The following is a 26,386-nucleotide window of genomic DNA, read 5'->3' as shown; positions in this document are numbered from 1 at the left end:
GGCTCCCGTGAGTCTAAATTGTCTCCCTCCTGGTAAGACGTTCGTATCGGTACCTGATCGGGAGAGGATCCTACACTGGGGTCATTCGTCTAAACTAGCTGGCCACGCCGGTCAGAAAAAGACCCTCCAGCTTATTACCCGGCACTACTGGTGGCCTAACCTGCACAAGGATGTTATGGACTTTGTTTCTGCCTGTGTGTCCTGCGCCCGCAACAAGGTTCCGAGACACCTGTCGGCCGGCCGCCTTCTTCCTCTGCCAGCACCTGCTGCCCCCTGGCAGCATATAGCGATGGACTTCGTAACTGATCTGCCCGTCTCTGCCGGTTGTACGGTCATTTGGGTGGTCGCTGACCGCTTTTCCAAGATGGCTCACTTCATTCCCCTGCCAGGTCTTCCGTCTGCACCCGAGCTGGCTAGAGTCTTTATCCGCCACATCTTCCGTCTTCATGGCCTGCCCCGTCACATCGTGTCGGATCGAGGAGTACAGTTCACTTCTCGTTTCTGGAGAGCCACTTGTAAATTGCTAGACGTCACTCTGGACTTCTCCTCCGCTTACCACCCACAGTCTAATGGTCAAGTGGAGCGGATCAATCAGAACCTGACCAGTTACCTCCGGCACTTCGTTAATGCTCACCATTCTGACTGGGTGGATCTCCTGCCATGGGCCGAATTCTCGTACAACAATCACGAGAGCGAGTCTTCCTCCATATGGGAGAGTACCCGGTCCGCACTCCTTCTGTCATCCGAGCGTATGAAAAGGCACGCTGACAAAGGACGTCTGGATCCTCCTCAATTCCGTCCTGGGGATAAAGTCTGGCTCTCGTCCAAATATGTCCGGCTCAAGATCCCTTCCTATAAGTTGGGGCCTCGGTTCATCGGTCCACTGGAGGTTATCAGTCAGATCAACCCGGTGGCCTATAAATTGAAACTCCCGGCCAACTTACGGATCCCTAACTCCTTCCATGTATCTCTCCTCAAACCTGTGGTACTTAACTCTTTTTCTAAGTCTACAGGTACGCCTCTTGCTCCGGTTTCTGCTGAGGACGAGTTTGAGGTAGAGAACATTCTTGCCACCAAAAGGGTAAGAGGAAAGACCTTTTTCTTGGTAGATTGGAGGGGGTTTGGTCCTGAGGAGAGAACGTGGGAGCCCCGGGAGAATATCCATGCCCCTCTCATCCTAGCTAAATTTCTGTCTGGCCTAAAAAAGGGGGGGCCTAAAGGGGGGGGTACTGTAGCGCTGGCGTCCCTGCCCTCTGCTAGGCAGGGACGCTGCTCCCCTCACCGCTCTGCTGTCAGCGCGCGCTCCGTCCCGGCGTCCTCTCCCCGCTCTGCTGTCAGCGCGCGCTCCGTCCCGGCGTCCTCTCCCCGCTCTGCTGTCAGCGCGCGCTCCGTCCCGGCGTCCTCCTCCTGCTCTGCTCTCAGCGCGCGCTCCTTCCCGGCCCCTGTGCTTAGGGCGCGCGCGCGCTTCCCTCCTCTTAAAGGGGCCGCGCGCGCCGCCCTAAAGAGTCCCCGGCCAATGGCCGGAGGACTTCATCATATATAAGGCACCTCCTCCAAAATGGAGGTGCCCGAGCAATGTTGTTTGCACCTGTGTCTCACCTGTGCTTCAGCCCTCAGGTCCCGTTGCCAGTTACCTGCCAGTTTCCTGTTAGTTACCTGCCTGATTCCTGCCTGAATACTTGTTACCTGCCTGCCTGCCTGAGGTCCGACGGTCTGCCTTACAACTCCGGTCAGTCTGTCTAAGGACCAACTTGTCCGCTCACCTGGGAGCGCACATCAGCTACCTGCCTGCTTGCCTGAGGTCCGACGGTCTGCCTTACAACTCCGGTCAGTCTGTCTATGGACCAGCTTGCCCGCTCACCTGGGAGCGCTTCTCCGTTACCTGCCTGCTTGCCAGCCCGGAGGCTCCGTTGTCACGTGCTGTGACCACCAGCTATCTCCGAGACTCTTGCCCGCTCACCTGGGAGCGCATCTCCGTTACCTGCCTGCTTGCCAGCCCGGAGGTCCCGTTGTCACGTGCGGTGACCACCAGCTATTCCAGAGACTCTTGCCCGCTCACCTGGGAGCGCTTCTCCGTTACCTACCTGCCTGCCAGCCCGGAGGTTCCGCCGTCACGTGCCGTGACCACCTGCTATTCCAGAGACTCTCGCTTGCTCACCTGGGAGCACACATCTACCATCTGCCTGCTAGCCTACCCGGAGGCTCCGCCATCACAGGTCGTACCTACCCCTTACCCAGAGACTGCCCTGATCACTTGCCGTAACTCCCTGTCCGTTCACCCAGAGACTGCCACCCGCTCCCTTACAAGGGCCGCCCCCTTGTATAGTAGCTCAGAGGTTCCACCTCCCGGACCCGTTACACTAATATTGAACTTTTTGGACATAATGACCATTGTTACATTTGGAGGAAAAAGGGCGAATCTTGGAAGCCTAAGAACACCATCCCAACTGTGAAACACGGGGGTGACAGTATCATGTTGTGAGCTTGTTTTGCTGCAGGAGAGACTTGTGCACTTCACAAAATAAAAAACTGCGCATGCGTTATGACGCTCTATGTTCCCACTGCATGCACAGTGAAGTTGGTAATCACACAGCCTCACTGCGCAAGCGGCCGGACATGTACAAGTGCACTTGCGCCCCACAATATCAGCGCTTGCCAGGAGCAGGATTCAAATACATGGGCAGCAGTGAGTGAATGCTGCGCCCGCCCATGACTGAATATGACAAGCACACCCCTATGACTGAAAAGGCAGGTAGTATCTAAGTATATTAAACGTTATAAAATCATTATACAACCCCTGGCAAAAATTATGGAATCACCGGACTCGGAGGATGTTCATTCAGTTGTTGAAAAAAAGCGGATCACAGACATGGCACAAAACTAAAGTCATTTCAAATGGCAACTTTAGGGCTTTAAGAGACACTAAAAGAAATTAAGATCAAAAATGTGGTACTCAGTAAGGGTAATTTTTTTCAGACCAAGCAGATGAAACAATTATGGAATCACTCTGCAAATTTTCATTTCCAAAGCTAACACCTGCATCAAATTAGATCTGCTAGTTAGTCTGCATCTAAAAAGGAGTGATCACACCTTGGAGACCTGTTGCACCAAGTGGACTGACATGAATCATGGCTCCAACATGAGAGATGTCAATTGAAACAAAGGAGAGGATTATCAAACTCTTAAAAGAAGGTAAATCATTACGCAATGTTGCAAAAGATGTTGGTTGTTCACAGTCAGCTGTGTCTAAAATCTGGACCAAATACAAACAACATGGGAAGGTTGTTAAAGGCAAACATACTGTTAGACCAAGGAAGACATCAAAGCATCAAGATCGGAAACTTAAAGCAATATGTCTCCAAAACAGGAAATGCACTACAAAACAAATGCGGAACGAATGGGAGGAAACTGGAGTCAATGTCTGTGACTGAACTGTAAGAAACCAGCTAAAGCAAATGGGATTTACATACAGAAAAGCTAAACATAAGCCATCATTAATAACCAGAAAAAAACAAGGTTACAATGGGCTAAGGAAAAGCAATCGTGGACTGTGGATGACTGGATGAAAGTCATATTCAGTGATGAATCGCGAATCTGCATTGGGCAAGATGATGATGCTGGAACTTTTGTTTGGTGCCGTTCCAATGAGATTTATAAAGATGACTGCATGAAGAGAACATGCAAATTTCCACAGTCATTGATGATATCGGGCTGTATGTCAGGTAAAGGCACTGGGGAGATGGCTGTCATTACATCTTCAATAAATGCCCAAGTTTACATTGATATTTTGGACCGTTTTCTTATCCCATCATTTGAAAGGATGTTTGGGGATGATGACATCATTTTTCTAGATGATAATGCATCGTGCCGTAGAGCAAAAACTGTGAAAACATTCCTTGGAAGAAGACACATAAGGTCAATGTCATGGCCTGCAAATAGTCCGGATCTCAATCCAATTGAAAATCTTTGGTGGAAATTGAAAAAAATGGTCCATGACAAGGCTCCAACCTGCGAAGCTGATCTGACAACAGCAATCAGAGAAAGTTGGAGCCAGATTGATGAAGAGTACTGTTTGTCACTCATTAAGTCCATGCCTCAGAGACTGCAAGCTGTTCTTAAAGCCAGAGGTGGTGCAACAAAATAGTACTGATGTTTAAACGCTATTTACTTACAAATTAGCACTGGAGCTAAAGGTAAATGGTGTTTTGGGAAGTGACAGGCTCCTTTTTAAAATGGAGAGTTTTTGATACTGAAACAGTTGTATTTTCTTACCTTTATGTATGTTGAGCCAATTACTCTGATCACATCTAACAATTGAGTTTTAAAAACTTAGTTTTAGACTTGGCATTAAAGGATTTGGCCACTTTTTTTTATTTTTTTTTTTATTAGCCCATCAGTATCTGATTGATGGAGGGGGGTACCACACCCGGCACCCCTACCGTTCAACTGTTACCGGTGCCAGTGGCTGGACGTTCTCGAATGCAGCTAGTTTTTGCTATCTAATCTGAGAGCACCATGATGCAGGGGCAGAGACCCTGATTCCAGTGATGTGTCACTTACTGGGCTGTGTTTCGCTGTTTCAATACAATCAGGGGATTATCACTAGAGGACAAGCTGTCATCGTGCCTTGTCCATCCCCGTCCCCACTACTGACTGGCAGCTTTCTGTCAATATTCACTGTTCACAGAAAGCTGCCAATCAGTGGTGTGGCCGAAGTTATACACAGCTCAACATTCTGGGCTCTGCTAAATATGCAGCAGAGAAAACTGATCTTATCACAACTGCTGCACCCAGTAAACTAAATGATACATCACTGGAATCAGGGTCTCTCTTCCTACCTCAGGCTGCTGTCAGATCCCATAGCAAAAACCTGCTGACATATTCCTGTTATCCAGATAATGACCAAATACAGTACGCCTGTTGGTCCTTGGCTTTAACCACCCGCCATTGTAAATTTAGGATGCAGAATTTAACCCCTTTCTAACGTGATCAGTAATAGTACGTCGCATTGGCCGTCTATAATTACTATTACGCATCACGGGATCGCGACCCCACACAAGCAGTGCGAGGCGATCGGCGGGTGTCAGCTTATTGTCACAGTTGACACCCGGTGCTATGTATGGTGACCCGATGTCGTCATGACGAAATCCGGGTCACCAGTCAGCAGAAAGTTACTTTGCTCATGCGCAGTGCACGATCAAAGTAGCTTCTGCATGCAGACTGACAGCCCTATAGCATAGAGATGCTATTGCATCTCTATGCTATATAAGTGATCAGCCTGCAAAAAGTGAAAGTCCCATAGTGGGACAAAATGTAAAAATATTAAAAAATGAAAAAAAAAATCCCCAAAAAATAAAAATATGCTGTACCCATAAATATTATTATGAAAAAACAATGAAAGTACACATGTTTGGTATCGCCGTGTCCGGAACAATCTGAGCTATAAAACTGTCCCACTTGTTAACCCCTGAACACACTAAAAAATAAAATAAATAAAGCATAATTTTTTGCTATGCTTTTTATCATCATACCGCCAAACAAAAAATGGAATAAAATGCGGTCAAAAAGACGAATATAAATTAAAATGGAACAGCTGAAAACGTCATCTTGTCCCACATAAAACAAGCTACCATACAGCTTCATCAGCCGAAAAATAAAAAAGTTATAGCTCTCAGAACTTAAACGTACTGACATGGATCGGCATAAAAAAAAAAATAAATAAATAAAAATTCCTGAATTGTTGTTTTTTGTTCATTCTGCCTCCCAAAAATCGGAATATAAAGCGATCAAAAAAATGTCACATGCCCGAAAATGATACCAATAAAATCGTCAACTCATCCCGAAATAAAAAACAAGCCCTCACATGACTTTCGGCCGAAATATGGAAAAATTTATAGCTCTCAAAATATGTTGATGCGAAACTAGTCTTTGCAAAAAAAAAAGTGTCTTTTATTGTTTGACAGCTGTCAATCATAAAAACCCATTATGAATCTGGCATCGCTGTAATCACCGACCCGAAGAATAAAGTCGTCTAATCACTTATACCGCAGGAGGAACGGCATAAAAAATAAACGCTTGGATTGGGGTTGTACTGGGGTTGGGATTTTTTCAAAAAGAAAAAAAAATAAATTATGACTACTAGTGTTGAGCGCAAGTGCTCGCTACTCGAGTTTGCATCGGGTGCTCAAGTGACATGCTCGAGTCTCCGCCCCATATACTTTTCGGCCAAATAAACCTCGCGGGGATTGCCTGCCATGCACGAGCGATGCCTGCATGTTTTTTTGGGTGTCTAACAACCGTGAAACATGCGGGCGGGGACTCGAGCACACACGATACATGATGCGTACCTGAGTACCCGATGCAAACGCAAGGAGCGAGCACTTGCGCTCAAGACTAGCGACAACTTATTCAATATGATGATCTAATGTTATCAAATTCTGTGTCGTACCTCTGGGTTCAAAATGTTCACTATACTCCTTGATGAAATCCATGAGGGGTCTAGTTTCCAAAATGGAGTCACTTGGGGGGGGGGGGGGGGTTCCACTGTTTAGGCACATCAGGGGCTCTACAAACGTAACATGGCGTCCGCTAATTATTCAAGCAAATTTTACATTCAAAAAGTCACATGGCGCTCCTTCCTTTCCAAACCCTGCCGTGCGCCCAAACAGTGGTTTTCCCTCATATATGGGGTATCGGCGTGCGCAGGAATTGCACAACAAATTTTGGGGTCCATTTTTTTTTTTCTTGATACCCTCGCGAAAATTAAAAAAATTGGGGTCTAAAGTAAAATTTTTTGTGAAAAAAGTTAAATGTTCATTGTTTTCTTCCACATTCCAAAAATTCCTGTGAAGCACCTGAAGGGTTAATAAACTTCTTGAATGTGGTTTTGAGCACCTTGAGGGGTGCAGTTTATAGAATTGGTGTAATTTGGGGGTATTTTGTGACATAAAGGCCCCTCAAAGTCACTTAAAATGTAATGTGGTCTCTTTAAAAGAAAAAAAAAATGGTTTTGTAAATTTTTTTGGAGAAATTAGAAATCGCTGGTCAACTTTTAACCCTTATAACTTCCTAACAAAAAAGAAAATAAAAAATTTGGTTCCAAAATTGTGCTGATGTAAAGTAGACATGTGGGAAATGTTATTTATTAACTATTTTGTGTGACATATCTCTCTGATTTAAGGGCATAAAAATTCAAAATTTGAAAGTTGCAAAATTTTCTAGATTTTCGCTAAATTTCCAATTTTTTTTTCACAAACGCAAGTCATATTGAAGAAATTTTACCACTATCATAAAGTACCAGATGTCACGAAAAAAACTTTCTCAGAATCAGTGGGCTCCGTTGAACCGTTGCAGAGTTATTACCTCATAAAATGACAGGGGTCAGAATTGTTAAGATTGGCCTGGTCATTAACGTGCAAACCACCCTGGGGGGTAAAGGGGTTAAGCTGGAGACAAGACAGATCAGAAGTTTATTACCCTTCTTTTCTTCTTCTTTGCTGGCTACATAGATGTCAATGACCGCAATTCAAGGTGCGTGATACTTGGCAATTGTTTAAGTGTCCATTTTAGGACATGATCAGATATCAAAGACAAAATGGATACTGTACAGCAGATATATGTAAGCGCAGCAATACCAACGCTGATCAATTCCTGATGCGGATGTGGCGCCCCTGAGGGTTCAGTCACCACAGAGGTACTATATCTAGTGGTGCCTCACTCTCAGGTAAGGAAAGGGTACTGCACGGGACCCCAACACCCGCATTCAACACTACACTACTCCAGGCTGTCTGGAAGGACAAGATGCGCTGTGTTCTGCTGAGCCCTGTCCCTGGCTGGAGTGGGGGGAACCAGAGGGAGGGGCAACCAGTAGTGGGTGTGGGTAGAGGACGTAGACAAGGGGAGCACATGAATAGCAGGTGTATAAAAAGGGAAGCCATCTTAGTTAGTTATGCAGTGCGGTAAGCAAGTGCAGAAAGAGGAGAGGAGGGGAGCAGAGTCTCATCAGGAGCTCTGCTATATCAGTGGGGCCTAGTGAGAGAGGCCCAGGAGGGGAGCAGAGGAGAAAGGCTCCGGTAACTGAAGGGATCCCAGGGGGTACGGTGAGTGCAGGACGGCACCCGTACGCCCGAATCTGCCAAGAGTCAGAGGGATCAGGCCGCAAGAAGGGAACCGGTCCCTGGACTAGTCGTGTTACTTCAGGTCTCGACTAGAAAACCGGAGGCTTCTGACCTTTTATGGTGCAGTCGCCACACTCACATTTGAGTGGCCAAGAAAGGTAGCCATTTAGGACCAGGGAGCTCTAGGTTGCCCTGAAGGATCCGAGGACACCATCTTGGGACTTAGTTTGCGAGGAGCAGGGCAGGAGGGAGAGTCCCAGCGCGGGAAGTCGGCTGAGGAAAGGAACATAAAGAAAGGGGGTCCCGCCAAGTACTCTCGAATGGCCTGAGGGACTGCTGAACCCCTGCCTGGCAAACGCAGTGCGACGCGGGAGTCTGACACCTGGACAGTGTACCCGAGGAACCTAAAAAGAACTGTGAGTAAACTCGGAAGACTGCACCCCACCGTCTCTGTCCATTATTGCCGCTGCGCCATCATCACTCCTGCACTACAACGCCCAGCATTCCACTTACAACATCGACACTGCCCTGGAGCTCAGCCCTACCTGTGGAGGGCTACACCAACACTGCTGCCCTAACATCAGCCCCAGAGGACCTGCTCCGCAGCGGCGGATCCCTTTTTTGCCGCATACCACAGGTGGCGTCACAAACTCTTTATACCAAAACCATCAATTCCCCTGTAAATAATATCCCCCTTTTTATTGACCGCCCTGGGTCACGAACTGGGTCACCGCCACTGTGACACCTCCCCTGGAAACGACCGGCCCAGCACCGAGTACCCCCCACGACCCAGGGGGCGCGTCACGGAAATGAGCAGTAGCAGACAAAGTTGTGTGAATTTATTTTTATTTTTTTTGACTCATTGTGTTTTCTTGTAGTCACTGAATATTTACAATTTTACATAACCATGTAAAAATGGCAGTCAGAAAGTGATGGATGTGATTATTAGGGCTGCTGACATTGCAACCTGTCTTAGCTTATGTATGTTTGTGTTTGTTCCGTAGGACATGAGCCTGGCATTGTGCAGCTGGTAAATTACTATCGTGGAGCAGATAAACTTTGCCGTAAAGCTTCCTTAGTAAAGTAAGTGTCCCCCCGTTGGGCTTCTAAATTAATGGCAGCTTCACATAGCCGTGGCTAGATGTTGGCTCTAAGGCATTAGGAAAATATTGAACTACAAACAGTGCATTTTTTGGAGGGCATTTATTGGTGCGTATTTTTAAATACACACAGCATGCTCTACATATAGCTCTTTCATGTGTCTTCCCTTAGGTTTTTCTATATATGTTCACATATTCAATTTATTTTATCGGTTTGCATTCGTCCAATATAATCGCAAGTGGGAGTGAATCCTAAGGGTAACTGCCTCAAGTCTTCAAGGAAAAGATAAGCAACATGTGCATGAGATTTCAGAAATCACTTTGCTGGGGCAGTAAAATGCTACGATTTTTGCTACACAAATGCTACTTGTGAAAATACCTTAAGGGGTTATAAAAATAGGGCGGATTTGCATTGATCAGAATCTTATTTTAGTATCATGGATATACCAATCTACAATTTTAATGATTATTTTTAAAACCAAACTGTACTTTCAACAAACTTTTTGCATAAATCATACAGGTGATTAGAAGAAACGTATTATATCTCATCAGAGAAATTTTCCTTCCTCACTTATCAGACAATTTTTCTCCTGCCTCCAGAGCTTGTCAATCCACTGTGAAAAAGCAGCTCAAGTCTGTCTTGCTCAGAGTCGATGACTGCAGGTGTCATGTCACACAGCCTATTATCCTGTATAGCAGGGGTGGGCAATTAATCTTCTTGAGTGGCCATATGAGAGACCATGACTGTTGTGGAGGTCGAACCAATAGGCTGAAATTAATTCTGCTCAATATTAATATATCTACTACAATTAATATAAAATAATAATATCACTTAATATTGAGCAGAATTAAGTATGCTGACCTCCCCCTGTATACAGTATGGGCCCACACATGGCCTCTCTATACAGCATGAGACCTTCTCATAGCCCCTGTTTACAGTGTGAGTCCCCACATAGCTCGTGTATACAGTGTTAGAACCCACATAGCCTCTCTATATACCGTGTGAGACCCTCATAGCCCCTGCATACAGTGAGACCCTCACATAACCCCTGTTTAGTGTGAGACCCTCACATAGCTCCTATATACAATGTGTCCCACATAGCTTCTCTATATACTGTATGAGCCACCCACATAGTCTCTTTATACTGTGTGAGCCCTCCACATAGCCTCCCCTCCCCCTAGATAGCCTCCTAATTACATGCAAACATCCCATACATATGGAGAAAACCAAGAACATATACTCGCCTTGCTCCCGTTCCCCCGGCGCTCTGCTGGCTTCGGTCTCTCCTCACAGCACACATACTAGAAATACGGATTCCACTTGCATCATACTCTGTTCAGAGTGTGATTAGCATGATCGGACCTTATTTCTCAGATGTTGAGAAGGTGTTGAATTAAAAACACATTCTGCTAGGTGGGTTTCATTAAAAAATGGTGTCCCTGCTTTTTATATTTCTGCTGATCTATTACTCACTCAGACTACGTTCCCACGTTGGGCTTTTGGTAAGTTTTTGATGTTTCAGACTTTCTTCACCATTTCTACACCTATGTAAATTGGTTACTTGTGTTTTTTTTATTGCATTTTTCACATGTGTTTTTGATGCTGCGGTTTGTCTCTTGTTGGTATGCCACGTTTTTAACTAAGTTGCTTTTCTTGTTCGCATTTGGCTTTGAAAAAACTTTATTGATATAGTTATATGCAGATTACATGCGTTTTTGATGCGTTTCTGACTCGCCCCCACGGCCGTGGGGTACTCAGCAGCCGGGCCTCTGGTTGCCGGTGGCTGGCCCGGTCCGTGACCCAGGGCGGTCAGTGAAATGGGGAAACTTCTATTATTTGGAGTTTTGGAGATTTTTTGTGACGCCACCTGTGGTGTCTGGTGAGGATCACCAGCGCTGCGACAGTCCTCTGAGGCAGATGGTAGGGCAGCTTATGATGGAATGGCTCCCCACAGGTGGAGCGGGCCTCAGGGCAGCGTGGATGAATTGAGGGGTGCGCTGGGCATTGTAGTGGAGGGAGGCAAATTGCACCGGTGAAATAAAGGAGCGGAGGCCGCTCAGCGCAGTCATCCAAGATTTACTCACAGTTCTTAGACAGTCCACAGGTGCACTGTACCGGTGCAAGCCTCCCGCGTCGCACTGCGTTCACCGGGCAGGGGTTCAGTCCTTCCTCAGGCAGCTCGGGTGTACCTGGCAGAACCCCACTTTCATATGTACCTTCCTAGACCGACTTCACGCTGGGTCTTTACTCCCTCCTGCCCTGCGCTTCCCACTGTGAATCCTATTCGGGTGCTGCGAGGTCCCCCCTGTCCGTCGGAGTTGCACAGACCTGCTTGACCTTACTTGGATTGAAGTGAGAGTTTGGCTCCTGCTATAGAAGTCAGAAGCCTCCGGTTTTTCCAGCCGAGGCTTAAAGCTGCACGACTGGGCCAGGGGCCGGTCCCCTTCTTGCGGCCTAGATCCTCCTGACACCTGGCAGGTTCGGGGTGTACGGGTGTCGCCTGCACTCGCCGTACCCCCTAGGATCCCTTCTTCAGAACGGAGCTTCCTCCCTGCTCCCCTCCTGGGCCTCTGAGGCTAGGCCCTGCTTGGGGAGCAGAGCTCTGACAGAGACTCTGCTCCTTGACTGTCTTCACTCTCTCCTCTCACTGACTGAACTACACTATTCTAAGATGGCTTCTTTTTATATCTTTACTGTATGAGTGCTCCCCTAAACTACTTCCTCCATCCACACCCACTACTGGTTCCCCCTACCTTTGGGTCCCCCCCCCACTCCAGCCAGGGACAGGGCTCAGCAGCTGCGCTCTGCATGTCGCCCCTCCAGCCGGCCTGGAGCAGTGTAGTGTTGGATACAGGTGTTTGGGGTTCCGTGCAGCACTCCCTCCTTACCTGAGTGAAGGGAGGCACCACACCTCTGAGTGAGGTGCAGTACCTCTGTGGCGACCGAACCCTCAAGGGCGCCACATTTCTGCAGTGGAAACGCACTAAACTGTTTGTGTGTGCTTTACCTGCGGATTTTCTGCACCTAATTCAGGACTATGGGAAAACTCTGCGTACCCGCAAGAGAAATTGACATGTTGTGGATTTGAAACTTGCACCGCAGGTCAGTTTACGCTGAGTAAAATAAAAACACAAGTGGACATGAGATTTCTCTAAATCCCATCTACTTTGCTGGAACTGTAAGATGCTGCGTTTTTGACATATTGAAAATACGCAGCATCAAAAAACTCACCAAAAGCTCATCGTTGGCACACAGTCTCAGGCGACGTGCACACATTGAGCTTTGTGCATCAGATTTTTCAGCACAAAAAAAGTGTTGCCAGTAAAGACTGTGTAAAATATGTAAATAAGTGCATTTTTTTTTCTGCACTCTTCTGTGCTTTTTTTTTTTTTTTTTTATAATGCGTTTTTCTTCCCATTCATTTGAATGGGTGTAAACTGCTGCAAAGAAAAAATAAGCACTGTTTGCCTGAGATTTCAAAAATCTCAGTCACTTTGCTTCTACTGTAAAATGCTGCATATTTTACTCTTGATAAAACGCGCAGCAAAAACGCAGTGTGTGAACAAGCCCTAATTTTGTAATTGTTTGTAGGGATTGGGTGTAAGGAATCTCACCCAACAGCTAGGATCTGCTTTAAATGAAATAGGAAAGGTTGTTATACAGTGTAGAAAATCCCCTTTATATTATTCTCTTATGAATTGGGATGTTGGGATCTAAACGTCTAGTCGGCATTATCCAAAGATCCAGAATTCTTCCTTTAGTTTACTAGCCACTAGCTTGGCATTGTATTGGTCTTTTGAATATTTGACTCTATATGTACTGTATATGTTGCGTTACTATGCATGGATTACAGTTAGATCAGATTGTTGAATACTCTGGACGAGCTTGAAAGCATTGCCAGTGTCTTAAATTCTAATTAGAATATTTTGATAATTTTATTTTACAGATTAATCAAAACAAGTCCTGAGCTTTCTGGGTCCTGCACATGGTTCCCAGAATCCTACGTGATTTACCCAACCAGTCCGAAGTCTCCTGTCGCAAAAGGAAGGAATGGTCTCCAAGATCTGATCAATAGCACCCGTACAGATGAACGAGAAGAATTTCTAGAATCATTTAATGGAAGGAAGGAAAGTGGAAAAGGAAATGTGTGGATAGCCAAAGCCTCATCAGGTGCCAAAGGTGAAAGGCTACCTCATCATCTTCCCATTATCAGTAGTACCTTGGTGGTCACTTTAGTTGAAGCAAGTCTTCATATTAGTACATTTTAAATGTACTGCTGTCTATTATCTTTCTAATCATTCTGCTAATGGTACCTGTGAGGAAGCTGTAGAAAATAATTTCTCATTGGTTCGGCATGGTGAGGACACTTGGCCTTCATTTCACACCTACTTAGCTGAAGTGAGGGAGGGATGGGTGAAGTGCCCAGTCTAGAGTAGACAGAGCAAGCTCAAAATACAATGCCACATAAGACCTTCCAATCAATCAAGGTGAGGTGGCAGGATTATCTACACTCAGGAGGCTCTGAAGATGGTCTGGGGCCCATCATCAGAGTACTGGACATCTTGGGGTTGGGGGGGCATGCGTTTTCTTATAATGCAGTACAGTAATGATGGCTAGTGTTACAGGTATCCCGGGCTATGGTGGTAAGCTAAACATACCTTTACAAAGGTGCTTAAAGTAGGAACACACCAGTGGGGGCCACTTAGAACAATGAGACCTGATGACAGGTTCTTTTCAAGCTGTTCTCCTTGCCTTTTACTAGTACAAGTGGACGTTAAATGATCGTGGATTGTAGTCGGCTTGGACCTGATTTGCATGTATTACATCTGATGTAGAAATATTCAGATGAATTGCAATACAGTGTTTAGTTATGGATGTCAGTTTTTTACTTCTCATCTATATAAAGTCGTCTTGAAATATGGATTTTAAAGGTAGGCCGAATGCAGAAAATACCTTTGCATGACTTTGCAGTATGTTAACCTTTACTAATGCTGCTGTCTAAATAAAATGAATGTAATTTTCCAAAGGAAGATTCCACTGTAATAATTTTTTCTGTTAACGTGTAACATCATAATTGCATGATTCCTGGGAGCCCACAATTTGGACCTGTACCGATCATGAGATCATCCCAAAGTCCCTGTGTGAATGGGGAGCGGTAGTCCACTTACATTATCATAACTTACATTATGTACATAACTTACATTATATAACTATACATTATCATAACTATAATAGATCATAGACTGAACATGAGTCAACAGTGTGATGCAGCAGCAAAAAAGGCAAATACAATTCTGGGATGTATTAACAGAAGCATACAGTCTAGATCACGTGAAGTCATTATCGGTCTTTACTCCTCTTTTGGTCAGACCTCATCTGGAATACTGTGTACAGTTTTGGGCACCACATTTTAAAAAAGACATAGACAAACTGGAGCAAGTTCAGAGAAGAGCGACCAGAATGGTGACTGGTCTGCAAACCATGTCCTATGAGGAACGGTTGCAGGATTTGGGAATGTTTAGCTTGCAAAAAAGAAGACTGAGAGGAGACTTAATAGCTGTCTACAAATATGTCAAGGGCTGTCACATTGTAGAAGGATCATCTTTATTCTCATTTGCACAAGGAAAGACTAGAAGCAATGGGATGAAACTAAATGGGAGGAGACACAGATTAGATATTAGAAAAAACTTTTTGACAGTTAGGGTGATTAATGAGTGGAACAGGCTGCCACGAGAGGTGGTGAGTTCCCCTTCAATGGACGTCTTCAAACAGAGGCTGGACAGACATCTGTCTGAGATGATCTAGTGAATCCTGCTTTGAGCAGGGGGTTGCACCAGATGACCCAGGAGGTCAGCTCCAACTCTACCATTCTATGATTCTATGAACTTCAGCTAATGTCTATGGGACAGGTAGTCACACTTGCATATTACCACTACTGCAGATCAATAGGAATGAATGAAGCAGCGGTAACACTACCACTTCATAGCCTCTTTGCTATATTTCTGAGCTTCAGATTTTTCTATTTATTATTTAATTTTTTTTTTTTGCTAAAGCAAGTAGCCTGCTCCTGGAAAGGGTATACTCTTCAATTGTCATGAAAATTTAGATTTGTTTATTCAGATTATCTGTTTTGTTACTTTTAGGATTATGATATTCTGTTCTGACAAAACCTTGATTTTCTGCTTCTGTTGCAGGAGAAGGAATTCTTATATCCTCTGATGCCGCACAACTCCTAGACTTCATTGATAGCCAAGGTCAAGTTCATGTGATCCAGAAATACCTAGAAAACCCACTGCTTCTAGAGCCAGGACATCGCAAATTTGATATCAGGTGAGGAGGGGTCTCCTTATTGTTCTTATGTTTTAATTATATTAATTTTAGATACCATTGTATTGTTAATTGTTCATAGTGTTGCCTTAATTTTTGTTTTTTCTCCCAGTATCCCAAAAAATTAATGTTATCGACACGCAGCAAATCAGATATGGTCATAGGATCTCTTTGTTACTAAATTTATAGTCGCCTATGACTTTTTTTTTTCAGTTTAATCTTCAAGGGAACCCGATTCATACTGCCCAAACCATGGACAGCATGAATCCGAGCCGGGTTGCACAATTACAGACATATAATTTTTTCTGAAATGGACTGAGGTCTAAGGGGTAGCGTTTCTCCTTATTGAGAGTGACACACCAGCTCTGGCACGTCAAGGTAAGGAGGCTTATTCGCCATGAATAATGGAGAGTGTCACTCTCCATAAGGAAAAACGCTACCCCTTAGACCTCAGTCCAGAGCCTCTCACCTAGCCAAATCAGTTCTCATACTTTGACTGACGAGGGCCAACAGCCCGAAACACCATGTCTGCAAATTGAGATTCTGATTTGGCTTTTACCCTAAGTCATATTGCACGACTCGTTAAAGGGTTGATTGTGACTTATAGGATTGCTACTTCCAATAGGTGGCGCTATAGAGTACAAGTCCTCTTTTTTTCTCTGAAGAGGCAATTTGCATATATATTAATGTGGATGTATGGATACATAGGAATGTTTGTGTATTTACATATATATAGGTGCTTGATTTCTATTGGTTAAGGAGATTAAGTGCACCCATAGGAAATGACATAAAAGCAATATGTATCCGGATTTATTGTGTGCAATGACTAAGGCGAGAGACCAAAACATGTCGGCCTGGCATTTTAACATTGGACATGAGCTCGCCTCATGCACGTCACTGACAGCATGGGAGAATTCTCCTGCGCTCACCGCATGCGCAGGAGAATTCTCTCACGCTCACCGCATGTGCAGTAGAATTCTCCCACGCTGTCAGTGACGTGCATTAGGTGAGCTAAGTTCATTGGACATGAGCTCGGCTCATCTGGATGCCGTCACAGCCAGACACTGAGGAGCGCAAGCATGCCTGCGGTTCTCAGTGTCTGCGGCATGGCAAGCTGGATGGCAGCTTTCGGCTGCGATCCAGCCTGTCATGTGAATGTAGCAGAGCTGAAGCTGTCCTGGGAACCATGGAAAGGTAAGGATGAGGTTGCTTTATTATTTTACTTTTATTGCAGAAGACATTGGCTTCAGCTGGAATGGGCGTGATGGTAAGTATGGTTTAATTTAGAACATTAAAAAATTGTGTGTTTATTTCAATTAAAGGACTTTATTCTGGGTGTTGTGTTTTTTTTAAATACTTTACTAGAAATTCATGGCGGTCATGTCTAATATTGGCGTGACCCCATGAATTTCGGGCTTAGGGCCAGCTGATAATGCCAAGCTGGCCCTAACCCCTTTATTACCCAGTGAGCCACCGCTCCAGGGCCCTGGATGAGTTGGGTACAGCGCCACAAGATGGCGCTTCTATGAACGCGCCATTTTCTGGGGTGGCTGCGGACTGCAATTTGCAGCGGAAGGGGCCCAGAAAGCTTGGGCCTCCCTGCGCTGCAGATTCCAGCCCCCAGCTGCCTAGTTGTACCTGGCTGGACACAAAAATAGGGCGAAGCCCCACATATTTTTTTTACTACTACTCTACAGAGCCACCTATTGGAAGCAGAAATCCTAATATATACATACACACATGAAGCATTTGTAATTATGGCAAAAGAAACTACTTCAAATCTTTATTCGTAATAATATATCAAGTCCTGTCTAATGTTAATGCCTTTCGGCGATCTAGTTTCAAGGACATAAAGCCACCATGTCTCACGATTAGTCAGCTTTCTTTTCAACATCTGTATTGTTACAATATTACTATCTTGCAGGAGCTGGGTCCTTGTGGACAATCAGTATAACATTTTCCTATATCGTGAGGGAGTCTTAAGAACGTCGTCTGAACCATACAATGACTCTGACTTTGAAGACATGACAAGTCATTTAACTAATCACTGCATCCAGAAGGAACATTCGAAAAACTATGGGAGATATGAAGAAGGAAATGAGATGTTCTTTGAAGAGTTCAATCAGTACCTCATGACGTCCTTAAATATCAATCTAGAGAACAGCATCCTTTGGCAGATAAAGCAAATAATAAGGTATCTGACTTGTAGGTATATGTGTATCTGTAATTAGCCACTTGTATGCACTAATACGAGTTTACATACTTATTTCTTTTTGAACCATTGTAGATCATTATTTTTATGCACCTTTATTTTCACAAATATGTTGGGGATATAATATATTAATCCTCTTCACAACGCGTTTTCGGTGCTTCTCGAGAGTGATTGTATGTTTAAAGGCTCGGGCAATGAACCCACACCATTCCCATCAGATGATGGCTATGTTATTCAGCCATTATCTGCCGCAAAGTGGAGCGGAGTTCTGCTTTCTTCTGTTAACTGGTTATATGTGGCGTTGGATACCGATAAATTGCCATTGCAGCCGGGAGTCTACTGAAGACCAGAGCTACATCGACCAAAAAAATGAAAACGTTACGGAATTCGAGGTGGGGCATGGGGAAACATGATACGCTTGGTGACACAGGCAAAATTAATTTTTTACATACCGTATTTTTTTTTGCAAAGATGATATTGCTATAATAGTACTGACTTGTAGAATTTTATATAGTAAAGTAATTTTTATTGCACAGTGAGCACCATAAAAACAACTGCACTAGGAATTTTTTTTCAGTACATTGAATGAAAAAATAAATGATGTCATTCAAAAGTACAACTAGTCCCACAAAAAAACAAGACCTCCTATGGCTATGACTGGAAAAATTAAGAAGTTATGGCTCTTGAAAGAAAGAGAGGAAAAAATGAAAGTGAAAACTTACCTGGTCCTTTTGGGGATAATAAATGCATTATTATACTGGTTCTTCCTTGTGATGTGCTTGCTCACGTGTTAGTGCAGCCCTCTTTGCCGACTGCACAGCAGTACATTTCACATAATGGCAATTGGGAAAGAGGCATGAGAACAGACCTGTCCATCAGCCTACTACTGTGAGTGGAAAAATTATTTTCTTGTGTGTAGTGGCGGAAGCGGATACACTTCTGGAGTGAAAAATTGAAGAAATATAGAGATTAGGTTAGAAGGAGAGATAAAACAATATTAAGAAATTCCCTTATTCTTTTCTAAGTAGTGGACATCCCCCTTATGAATGGCCCAGAGTGCTGCAGAAAATAAGAAGAAATGTTTGCTTGCCTTTCGGACTAGCACCGCTTCTCCACTCTGAGCCCTGTCTCTCCTGCTTGTCTCATGACCTAAATGTCATGTGACCTCTGTAGCCAATCGGCTACTTGAGATATTAACTGGATTGTCCCTTTTTAGACTATGTTCTACCCCAGCTGCAGTTTGTAAAACAAAAGGCTGTACTTCCCCTTCCCCGGATGTACCGACTACTCTCTGCCACTTCCCCCATTGTCTGGCACTTGCTGCGACACAGCAGTCTTTCGATGAGTTCAGCAGCACCTGAAGAGGGCGTTCCGTCTATGCGGGCAGAGCTCACTGGCTGCAGCGTTGTCAAGATGATGTCAGTACTGCAGCCATTGCCAGACACCGGGAAAAGCAAAGACTCAACAATGGATCCGGGTAAGTAAAGTACAGCATGGTTAGTTATTTATTTATTTTCAACCAAGCTCAACATTGCCTTAACCCCTTCCCAAAGTGCTTCCTGACCTTGGACTTACTGGGTATGTCATGGCGATTTTCACGCACAGGATCTGTGCGCATGCGATCGCCACTGTGTATTCATCTAATATAGCTGACACCCGGCACTTACTGCTAGGTGCAGTGCCCACACCTCTCCCGGCAGTTTAACCCCCTAAATGCTGCGATCAATAACGATTGCAGCATTTAGAAGGCAGGCAGAAGGAGCCCAGGCCCGATTGTTGCCATGGTGACTATGCTTTTTCATCCTACCGCCGAACAAAAAGTGGAATAAAGCGTGATCAAAAAGACGAATGTAAATCATAAAGGGTATAGCTGAAAATGTCATCAACAAGCCACCGCACAGCTCCATCAGTGCAAAAATAAGTTATAGCTCTTAGAATAAAGCCATGCAAAAATAATTATTTTTTCTGTAAAATAGTTTTTATTGTGTAAAAGCCTCAAAACACAAAAATTATATAAAATGTGGTATCGCTGTAATCGTACTGACCCGAAGAATAAAGCTTTCTTATCAATTTTACCACACATGGAACGGCATAAAAAAAAATCCTAATTTGTTGGTTTTTGTTCATTCTGCCTCTCAAAAATTGGTGTAGAAGGCAATCAAAAAATGTCACAAGGCCGAAAATGGTACCAATAAAAACGTCAACTCATCCCGCAAAAAAAACAAGCCCTTGCATGACTGTCAGCAGGAATATGGAAAAATTATAGCTCTCAAAATATGGTGATGCACAATGAAAAGCGTTCTTTTTAGTCTGTGTAACAGCCAGACAGAAAAAAACCATATAAATCTGGTATCGCTGTAACCCCACCGACCCAAAAAATAAAGTCTAATCACTTATACCGCACAAGGGACGGCGTAAAGAATAAATAAAACCAAGTCTTCACCTGCTGTTGATCTATTCTTTCTGCCTCTCAAAGATCATGGTAAGGCTTGGCTCCCACTTATCCTGCGCTCTACGCTGAGCACTCTCACTGGGGTTTCTGTGTAAATCTCTGAAATACGGGAGTCAGGCGGAACCCTTGGCGGAAGATTCCCTATAATGAGGGAAATGGGAACACTCTGAACGCCGTCTCACCTGTGATCCGGCGGTGTCCCCCATTTTAGCTATGCATAAAACTGCGGTCCGCCACAGTTTTGTGCACTTCTGAAAAGAAGGACAACACTGAACAGAGGCCAGACTGAGTCCAAAATAACTCTGCTGCCTCATTATAGTGAATGGATCCTTCGGGGTGGATGAAAACCCCGATATAAGTGCTAAGTGTAGAGTGCCGGATAAATGTTATGTAAAATGTTCCCAACAAAAGCTTCAAATCAATCCACTTAAAAAGCAAGTCCCCACTCAGGTTCATCATCTGTTAATGGAAATTTAGGGGGCTTCCACATTACTGGTAGTACAAAGGCTCTGGAAAAGCGAAATGGCCATTGCCCCCCAAAAGAAATTCAGCAAATTCTGTGCTCCCAAATACAAATGCCCACCTCCCTTTCAAGCCCCACAGTGTGCCTAAACCACATTTAGTGTCCACATGTTTGACATTTCTGTAGCGACAAGAACCCGCCTAAGTTGCGCATGTGTGTCTCCAGAAGCACAAGGTGGGCATGACATACTGGGCACTCGGCAACATCCACTGCTGCTTGTTTCTGGAAAACACCCATGGAGTCAAAATCGTCACTGTAGATAAATTCCCAAAGTGGTATACGTAACAAAATGGAGTCACTTGAGGGGGGATTCTACTCTTCTAGCACTTAAAGGCTCTGTATATGGAGTCCGCAAACTATTCTAGAAAATCTGTGCTCGAGGAGGCAAATAGCGCTCCGTCCCTCCCGAGTCTCGCCGTTTGGCTAAGCAGTACAGTAGAGCCACATATGGGATATTTATTAGTGATGAGCGAGTATGTTTTGTTAACCCTTTCGCCGAGTATGCTCGGGCGAGCACCGAGTAGTTACAGCTGCTCGGTGATATGTTTTAATCACTCTCCTGTGCATGATTTGCGACGGTTTGACAGCTTTAATACATGGGAGGAATGTGTAAGAAGCAGACATTCCTCACATGTATTAAATCTGTCAAACAGTTGCAAATCATGCACACGGGAGTGATTAAAACATAACACCGAGCAGCTGTAACTACTCGGTGCTCGCCCAAGCATACTCGGCGAAAGGGTTAACAGAACATACTCACTCATCACTAATATTTATACATTCAGCAGAAACTGTGAGAAAACATTTGGTGCCATTTTTATCCATTTTCCCCTTGTGAAAATGTAAAATTTGAGGCTAAAACAAAAAATTTTGGTGGTTAAAAATGTAATTATTTTTTCTTCACTGCCCAATGGTATAAAATGCTGTGACGCACCTGTGGTGTCAGTATGGTCACTGCAGGCCTAGATTAATTCATTAAGTGTAATTTGTAAAATGAGGTCACTTATGGGGGGTTCTGCTGTTCTGGCACCTCAGGGGCTCTCCCAGTGGGTCATGGCACCCGCAGACAATAACAGTAAAATCTGCGCTATAATATGGCTCACTTTCCCTTCTGAGCTTTGCACTGTGCCTGAAAAGTATTTCCCGATTACATGTAGGGTATTTGTGCACTCAGGAGAATTTTTTTTAATAGCAAACTGATGTCCATTTTTTTCCTATTAGCCCTTAGAAAAATTGAAAACTTTGGACTAAAACAGCATTTTGCGGTAAAAATGTAATTATTCATTCTTCACAGCCCAATGGTATAAAATTCTGTGAGGCACATGTGGTGTCAATATGATGCACCCTTAGATGAATTCATTGTGTGGTATAGTTTGTAAAATGAGGGGGTTCTGCTGTTTTGGCACCTCAGGGTCTCTGCCAATGTGATATAGCACCCTCAAACCATTCCAGCAAAATCTGAACTACAATATGGCACTTCCCTTCTGAGCTTTTCACCGTGCCTCAAAAGTTTTTTCCACTACATATGGGGTATTTGTGTACGCAGGAGAAATTGCCTAACAAACTATTTTCTTCCTGCTATCCATATGAAAATAAAAAATTTGAGGATAAAAAAACAGTTTTTTGGGGAAAAAATATGATTATCTATCTCTATCTTCATATTTTTTTTTATCCTCAAATTTTTTTATAATTTTTTTGGAGGTTCAAGGTGCTCACCACGCTTCCAGATACATTCCTTGAGGGGTCTAGTTTCCAAAATGGGGTCACTTGTGGGGGGGGGGGGTATCCACTGTTTAGGCACATCAGTGGCTCTCCAAAAGCAACACGGTGTCTGCTAATGATTCCAGTCAATTTTGCTCTCCAAGTCCAATGGCGCTCCTTTCCTTCTAAACCCTGCCGTGTGGCCAAACTGTAGTTTTCTCACACATATGAGGTATCGGCATACTCAGGAGAAAATGGACCCTAAAATTTGTTGTGCAATTTCTCCTGTTATCCTTGTGAAAATTAAAAAAAAATTGGGCTAAAGTAAACTTTTTGTGAAAAAAGTTTAAATGTTCATTTTTTTTCCCTTCCACATATTGAAGCACCTGAAGGTTTAATAAACGTCTTGAATGTGTTTTTGAGTACTTTGAGGGGTGCAGTTTTTAGAATGGTATCACTTTTGGGCATTTTCTGTCATATAGACACCTCAAAGTCACTTCAAATGTGATATGGTCCCAAAAAAAAAAAAATGGTTTTGTAAATTTTGTTGGAAAAATGAGAAATCGCTGGTCAACTTTTAACCTTTTATAACTTCCTAACAGAAAAATTCAGTTTCAAAAATTGTGCTGATGTCAAGTAAAGATGTGGGAAATGTTATTTATTAACTATTTTGTGTGACCTAACTCTTTTTGGTTTAAGGGCATAAAAATAAAAATTGAAAATTGCAAAATTTTCACCAAATTTCTGTTTTGTTTTTTTTACAAAGTAACGCAAGTCATATCAAACAAATTTTACCGCTATCATGAAGTACAATATGTCACGAAAAAAAAACGTCTCAGAATCAGTGGGATCCGTTGAAGCGTTCCAGAGTTATTACCTCATAAAGTGACGGTGGTCAGAATTGTAAAATTTGGCCTGGCCAGGAAGCTGAAAAAAGGCTTGGGGGTGGGGTGGTAAAGGGTTTAAAGGGGACAACCCCTTTTAAGTATAACAGCATTGAAAGCCATTCTATCCTGTTCCAGAATTTATTTGAGAACAAATAACATTCACCACATAAAAAAGTTAAATAAAAAAAAAAAAATATATATATAATATAAATCTTTACCGGATGCAGTGATAGTGGATTATTTTCTGATATATATGTAAATGCTTCATGTTTAACTCTGTAGCTGGGACTTTTTTTTCCCCAAAAAAATGTGTGTGCCCACATGTAGCATTTTCGGAAAAAGTCACATTTTTTGCGGCATTTGTCCTGGTGTTTTTGTAGTGCTCTAGAGCTATAAGCAGGTGGGTATGTGATAAACGCATTACAAATGCTAAAAGGCTCACCTTTTCTATATTGAATATACAGTACAGACCAAAAGTTTGGACACACCTTCCCATATAAAGATTTTTCTGTATTTTCATGACTATGAAAATTGTACATTCACACTGAAGGCATCAAAACTATGAATTAACACATGTGGAATTATATACTTAACAAAAAAGTGTGAAACAACTGAAAATATGTCTTATATTCTAGGTTCTTCAAAGTAGCCACTTTTTGCTTTGATGACTGCTTTGCACACTCTTGGCATTCTCTTTATGAGCTTCAAGAGGTAGTCACCGGAAATGGTCTTCCAACAATCTTGAAGGAGTTCCCAGAGATGCTTAGCACTTGTTGGCCCTTTTGCCTTCACTCTGCAGTCCAGCTCACCCCAAACCATCTCGATTGGGTTCAGGTCTGGTGACTGAGGCCAGGTCATCTGGCGTAGCACCCCATCACTCTCCTCCTTGGTCAAATAGCCCTTACACAGCCTGGAGGTGTGTTTGGGGTCATTGTCCTGTTGAAAAATAAATGATGGTCCAACTAAACGCAAACCGGATGGAATAGCATGCCGCTGCAAGATGCTGTTGTAGCCATGCTGGTTCAGTATGCCTTCAATTTTGAATAAATCCCCAACAGTGTTACCAGCAAAGCACCCCCACACTATCACACCTCCTCCTCCATGCTTCACGGTGGGAACCAGGCATGTAGAGTCCATCCGTTCACCTTTTTTGCTTCGCACAAAGACACGGTGGTTGGAACCAAAGATCTTAAATTTGTACTCATCAGACCAAAGCACAGATTTCCACTGGTCTAATGTCCTTTCCTTGTGCTCTTTAGCCCAAACAAGTCTCTCCTGCTTGTTGCCTGTCCTTAGCAGTGGTTTCCTAACAGCTATTTTACCATAAAGGCCTGCTGCACAAAGTCTCCTCTTAACAGTTGTTGTAGAGATGTGTCTGCTGCTAGAACTCTATGTGGCATTGACCTGGTCTCTAATCTGAGCTGCTGTTAACCTGCGATTTCTGAGGCTGGTGACTCGATTAAACTTATCCTCAGAAGCAGAGGTGACTCTTGGTCTTCCTTTCCTGGGGTGGTCCTCATGTGAGCCAGTTTCTTTGTAGCGCTTGATGGTTTTTGCAACTGCACTTGGGTACACTTTCAAAGTTTGCCCAATTTTTCGGACTGACTGACCTTCATTTCTTAAAGTAATGATGGCCACTCGTTTTTCTTTACTTAGCTGCTTTTTTCTTGCCATAATACAAATTCTAACAGTCTATTCAGTAGCACTATCAGCTGTGTATCCACCAGACTTCTGCACAACACAACTGATGGTCCCAACACCATTTATAATGCAAGAAATCCCACTTATTAAACCTGACAGGGCACACCTGTGAAGTGAAAACCATTTCCGGTGACTACCTCTTGAAGCTCATCAAGAGAATGTCAAGAGTGTGCAAAGCAGTCATCAAAGCAAAAGGTGGCTACTTTGAAGAACCTAGAATATAAGACATATTTTCAGTTGTTTCACACTTTTTTGTTAAGTATATAATTCCACATGTGTTAATTCATAGTTTTGATGCCTTCAGTGTGAATGTACAATTTTCAAAGTCATGAAAATACAGAAAAATCTTTAAATGAGAAGGTGTGTCCAAACTTTTGGTCTGTACTGTATGTTTCAATCTTAAAATGCTGGTTAACCTGCTGACTGCAAATATTGATGTAATTCATGTAGAATTCTTATTCCATTTTAGGATCTGTCTGACTTGTATAGAACCTGCAATCAGTACAAAGCATTTACCTTACCAGAGTTTCCAGCTCTTCGGCTTTGACTTCATGGTGGATGAAGATTTGAATGTCTGGTTACTTGAAGTCAATGGGGCCCCTGCCTGTGCACAGTAAGTGTATTGTATTACAGCGGCTCTATGCATGGAAAATTAGATTTATAAAACCAGGGCTGAGGAGTCTGAGTCGGTGTCCATTTTGGTGGAGTCGGAGTCAGACTCCAACTCCTAAAATATATAATTAATTGGGTACAGTAATTCAATGCAGTTTGTGGGGAATATTTTTTTCATAAGAATTTGGGAAAGCTATGAAATGTCCTATTCCTGATCTAAGGGTCTAGACTTTTAGCTGAGATGAATCTGTGCTACAGTAAATTTATCACTTAAACATGAGCCATGTATGCGGGAGTCAGTGTCATGGAAATTGAGGAGTCGGAGTTGTAGGTTTGGCTTACCAACTCCGCAGCCCTGTATAAAACCCTATTTGGGGATTTATGTGAGTGATTGATTTAATGCAGTAAACGCCTTGGAGATCGCAACACCGTAAAAAGAGGGTACTTTGTTTCTACTTAACATATAATACAGTGTTCATTGGTTTACGCCACAACACATCTTTGTGTGGCTTTCCAGACTCTGACCTAGTTTGCATTCCCTGCACCTTGCAACTTTAAATACCACATCTTTCGCTTTATTTAAGACTCACCTAGGTTTTACTGGAGGAAAATAAGGAAAAAAAATTGCCAAATGTGCTAAAACATTTAATAAAATAAAAAATATTATTGTGTTTTTAGGGGGGTGGGGTGGGAGAATCTGTGAATGAGGCACTCCTATGGAGGACCTGTGTAACTGATTGCCAATCTCATATC

At 43.5% G+C, this 26,386-nt stretch overlaps 1 protein-coding gene across 1 annotated transcript in view; it reads left to right on the top strand.

Moving 5' to 3' along the window:
* TTL (tubulin tyrosine ligase) overlaps positions 1-26,386 on the top strand; it is a 49,619-nt gene that overhangs the window by 7,162 nt on the left and 16,071 nt on the right. Inside the window, exons 2-6 of the mRNA XM_073672786.1 lie at positions 9,122-9,200; positions 13,165-13,397; positions 15,413-15,548; positions 17,470-17,739; positions 25,491-25,634. Of these exons, the coding sequence (XP_073528887.1) occupies positions 9,122-9,200; positions 13,165-13,397; positions 15,413-15,548; positions 17,470-17,739; positions 25,491-25,634 (862 nt within the window). The remainder of the gene's footprint in view (positions 1-9,121; positions 9,201-13,164; positions 13,398-15,412; positions 15,549-17,469; positions 17,740-25,490; positions 25,635-26,386) is intronic.

This window comes from Phyllobates terribilis, unplaced genomic scaffold, assembly GCF_046119375.1.
Source record: "Phyllobates terribilis strain yellow unplaced genomic scaffold, ASM4611937v1 Scaffold_3__8_contigs__length_932513732, whole genome shotgun sequence".
In the NCBI taxonomy this organism is placed as follows: domain Eukaryota; kingdom Metazoa; phylum Chordata; class Amphibia; order Anura; family Dendrobatidae; genus Phyllobates; species Phyllobates terribilis.
Note: the sequence above shows the minus strand (reverse complement) of the source record. Positions and strands in the feature narration are given on the sequence as shown.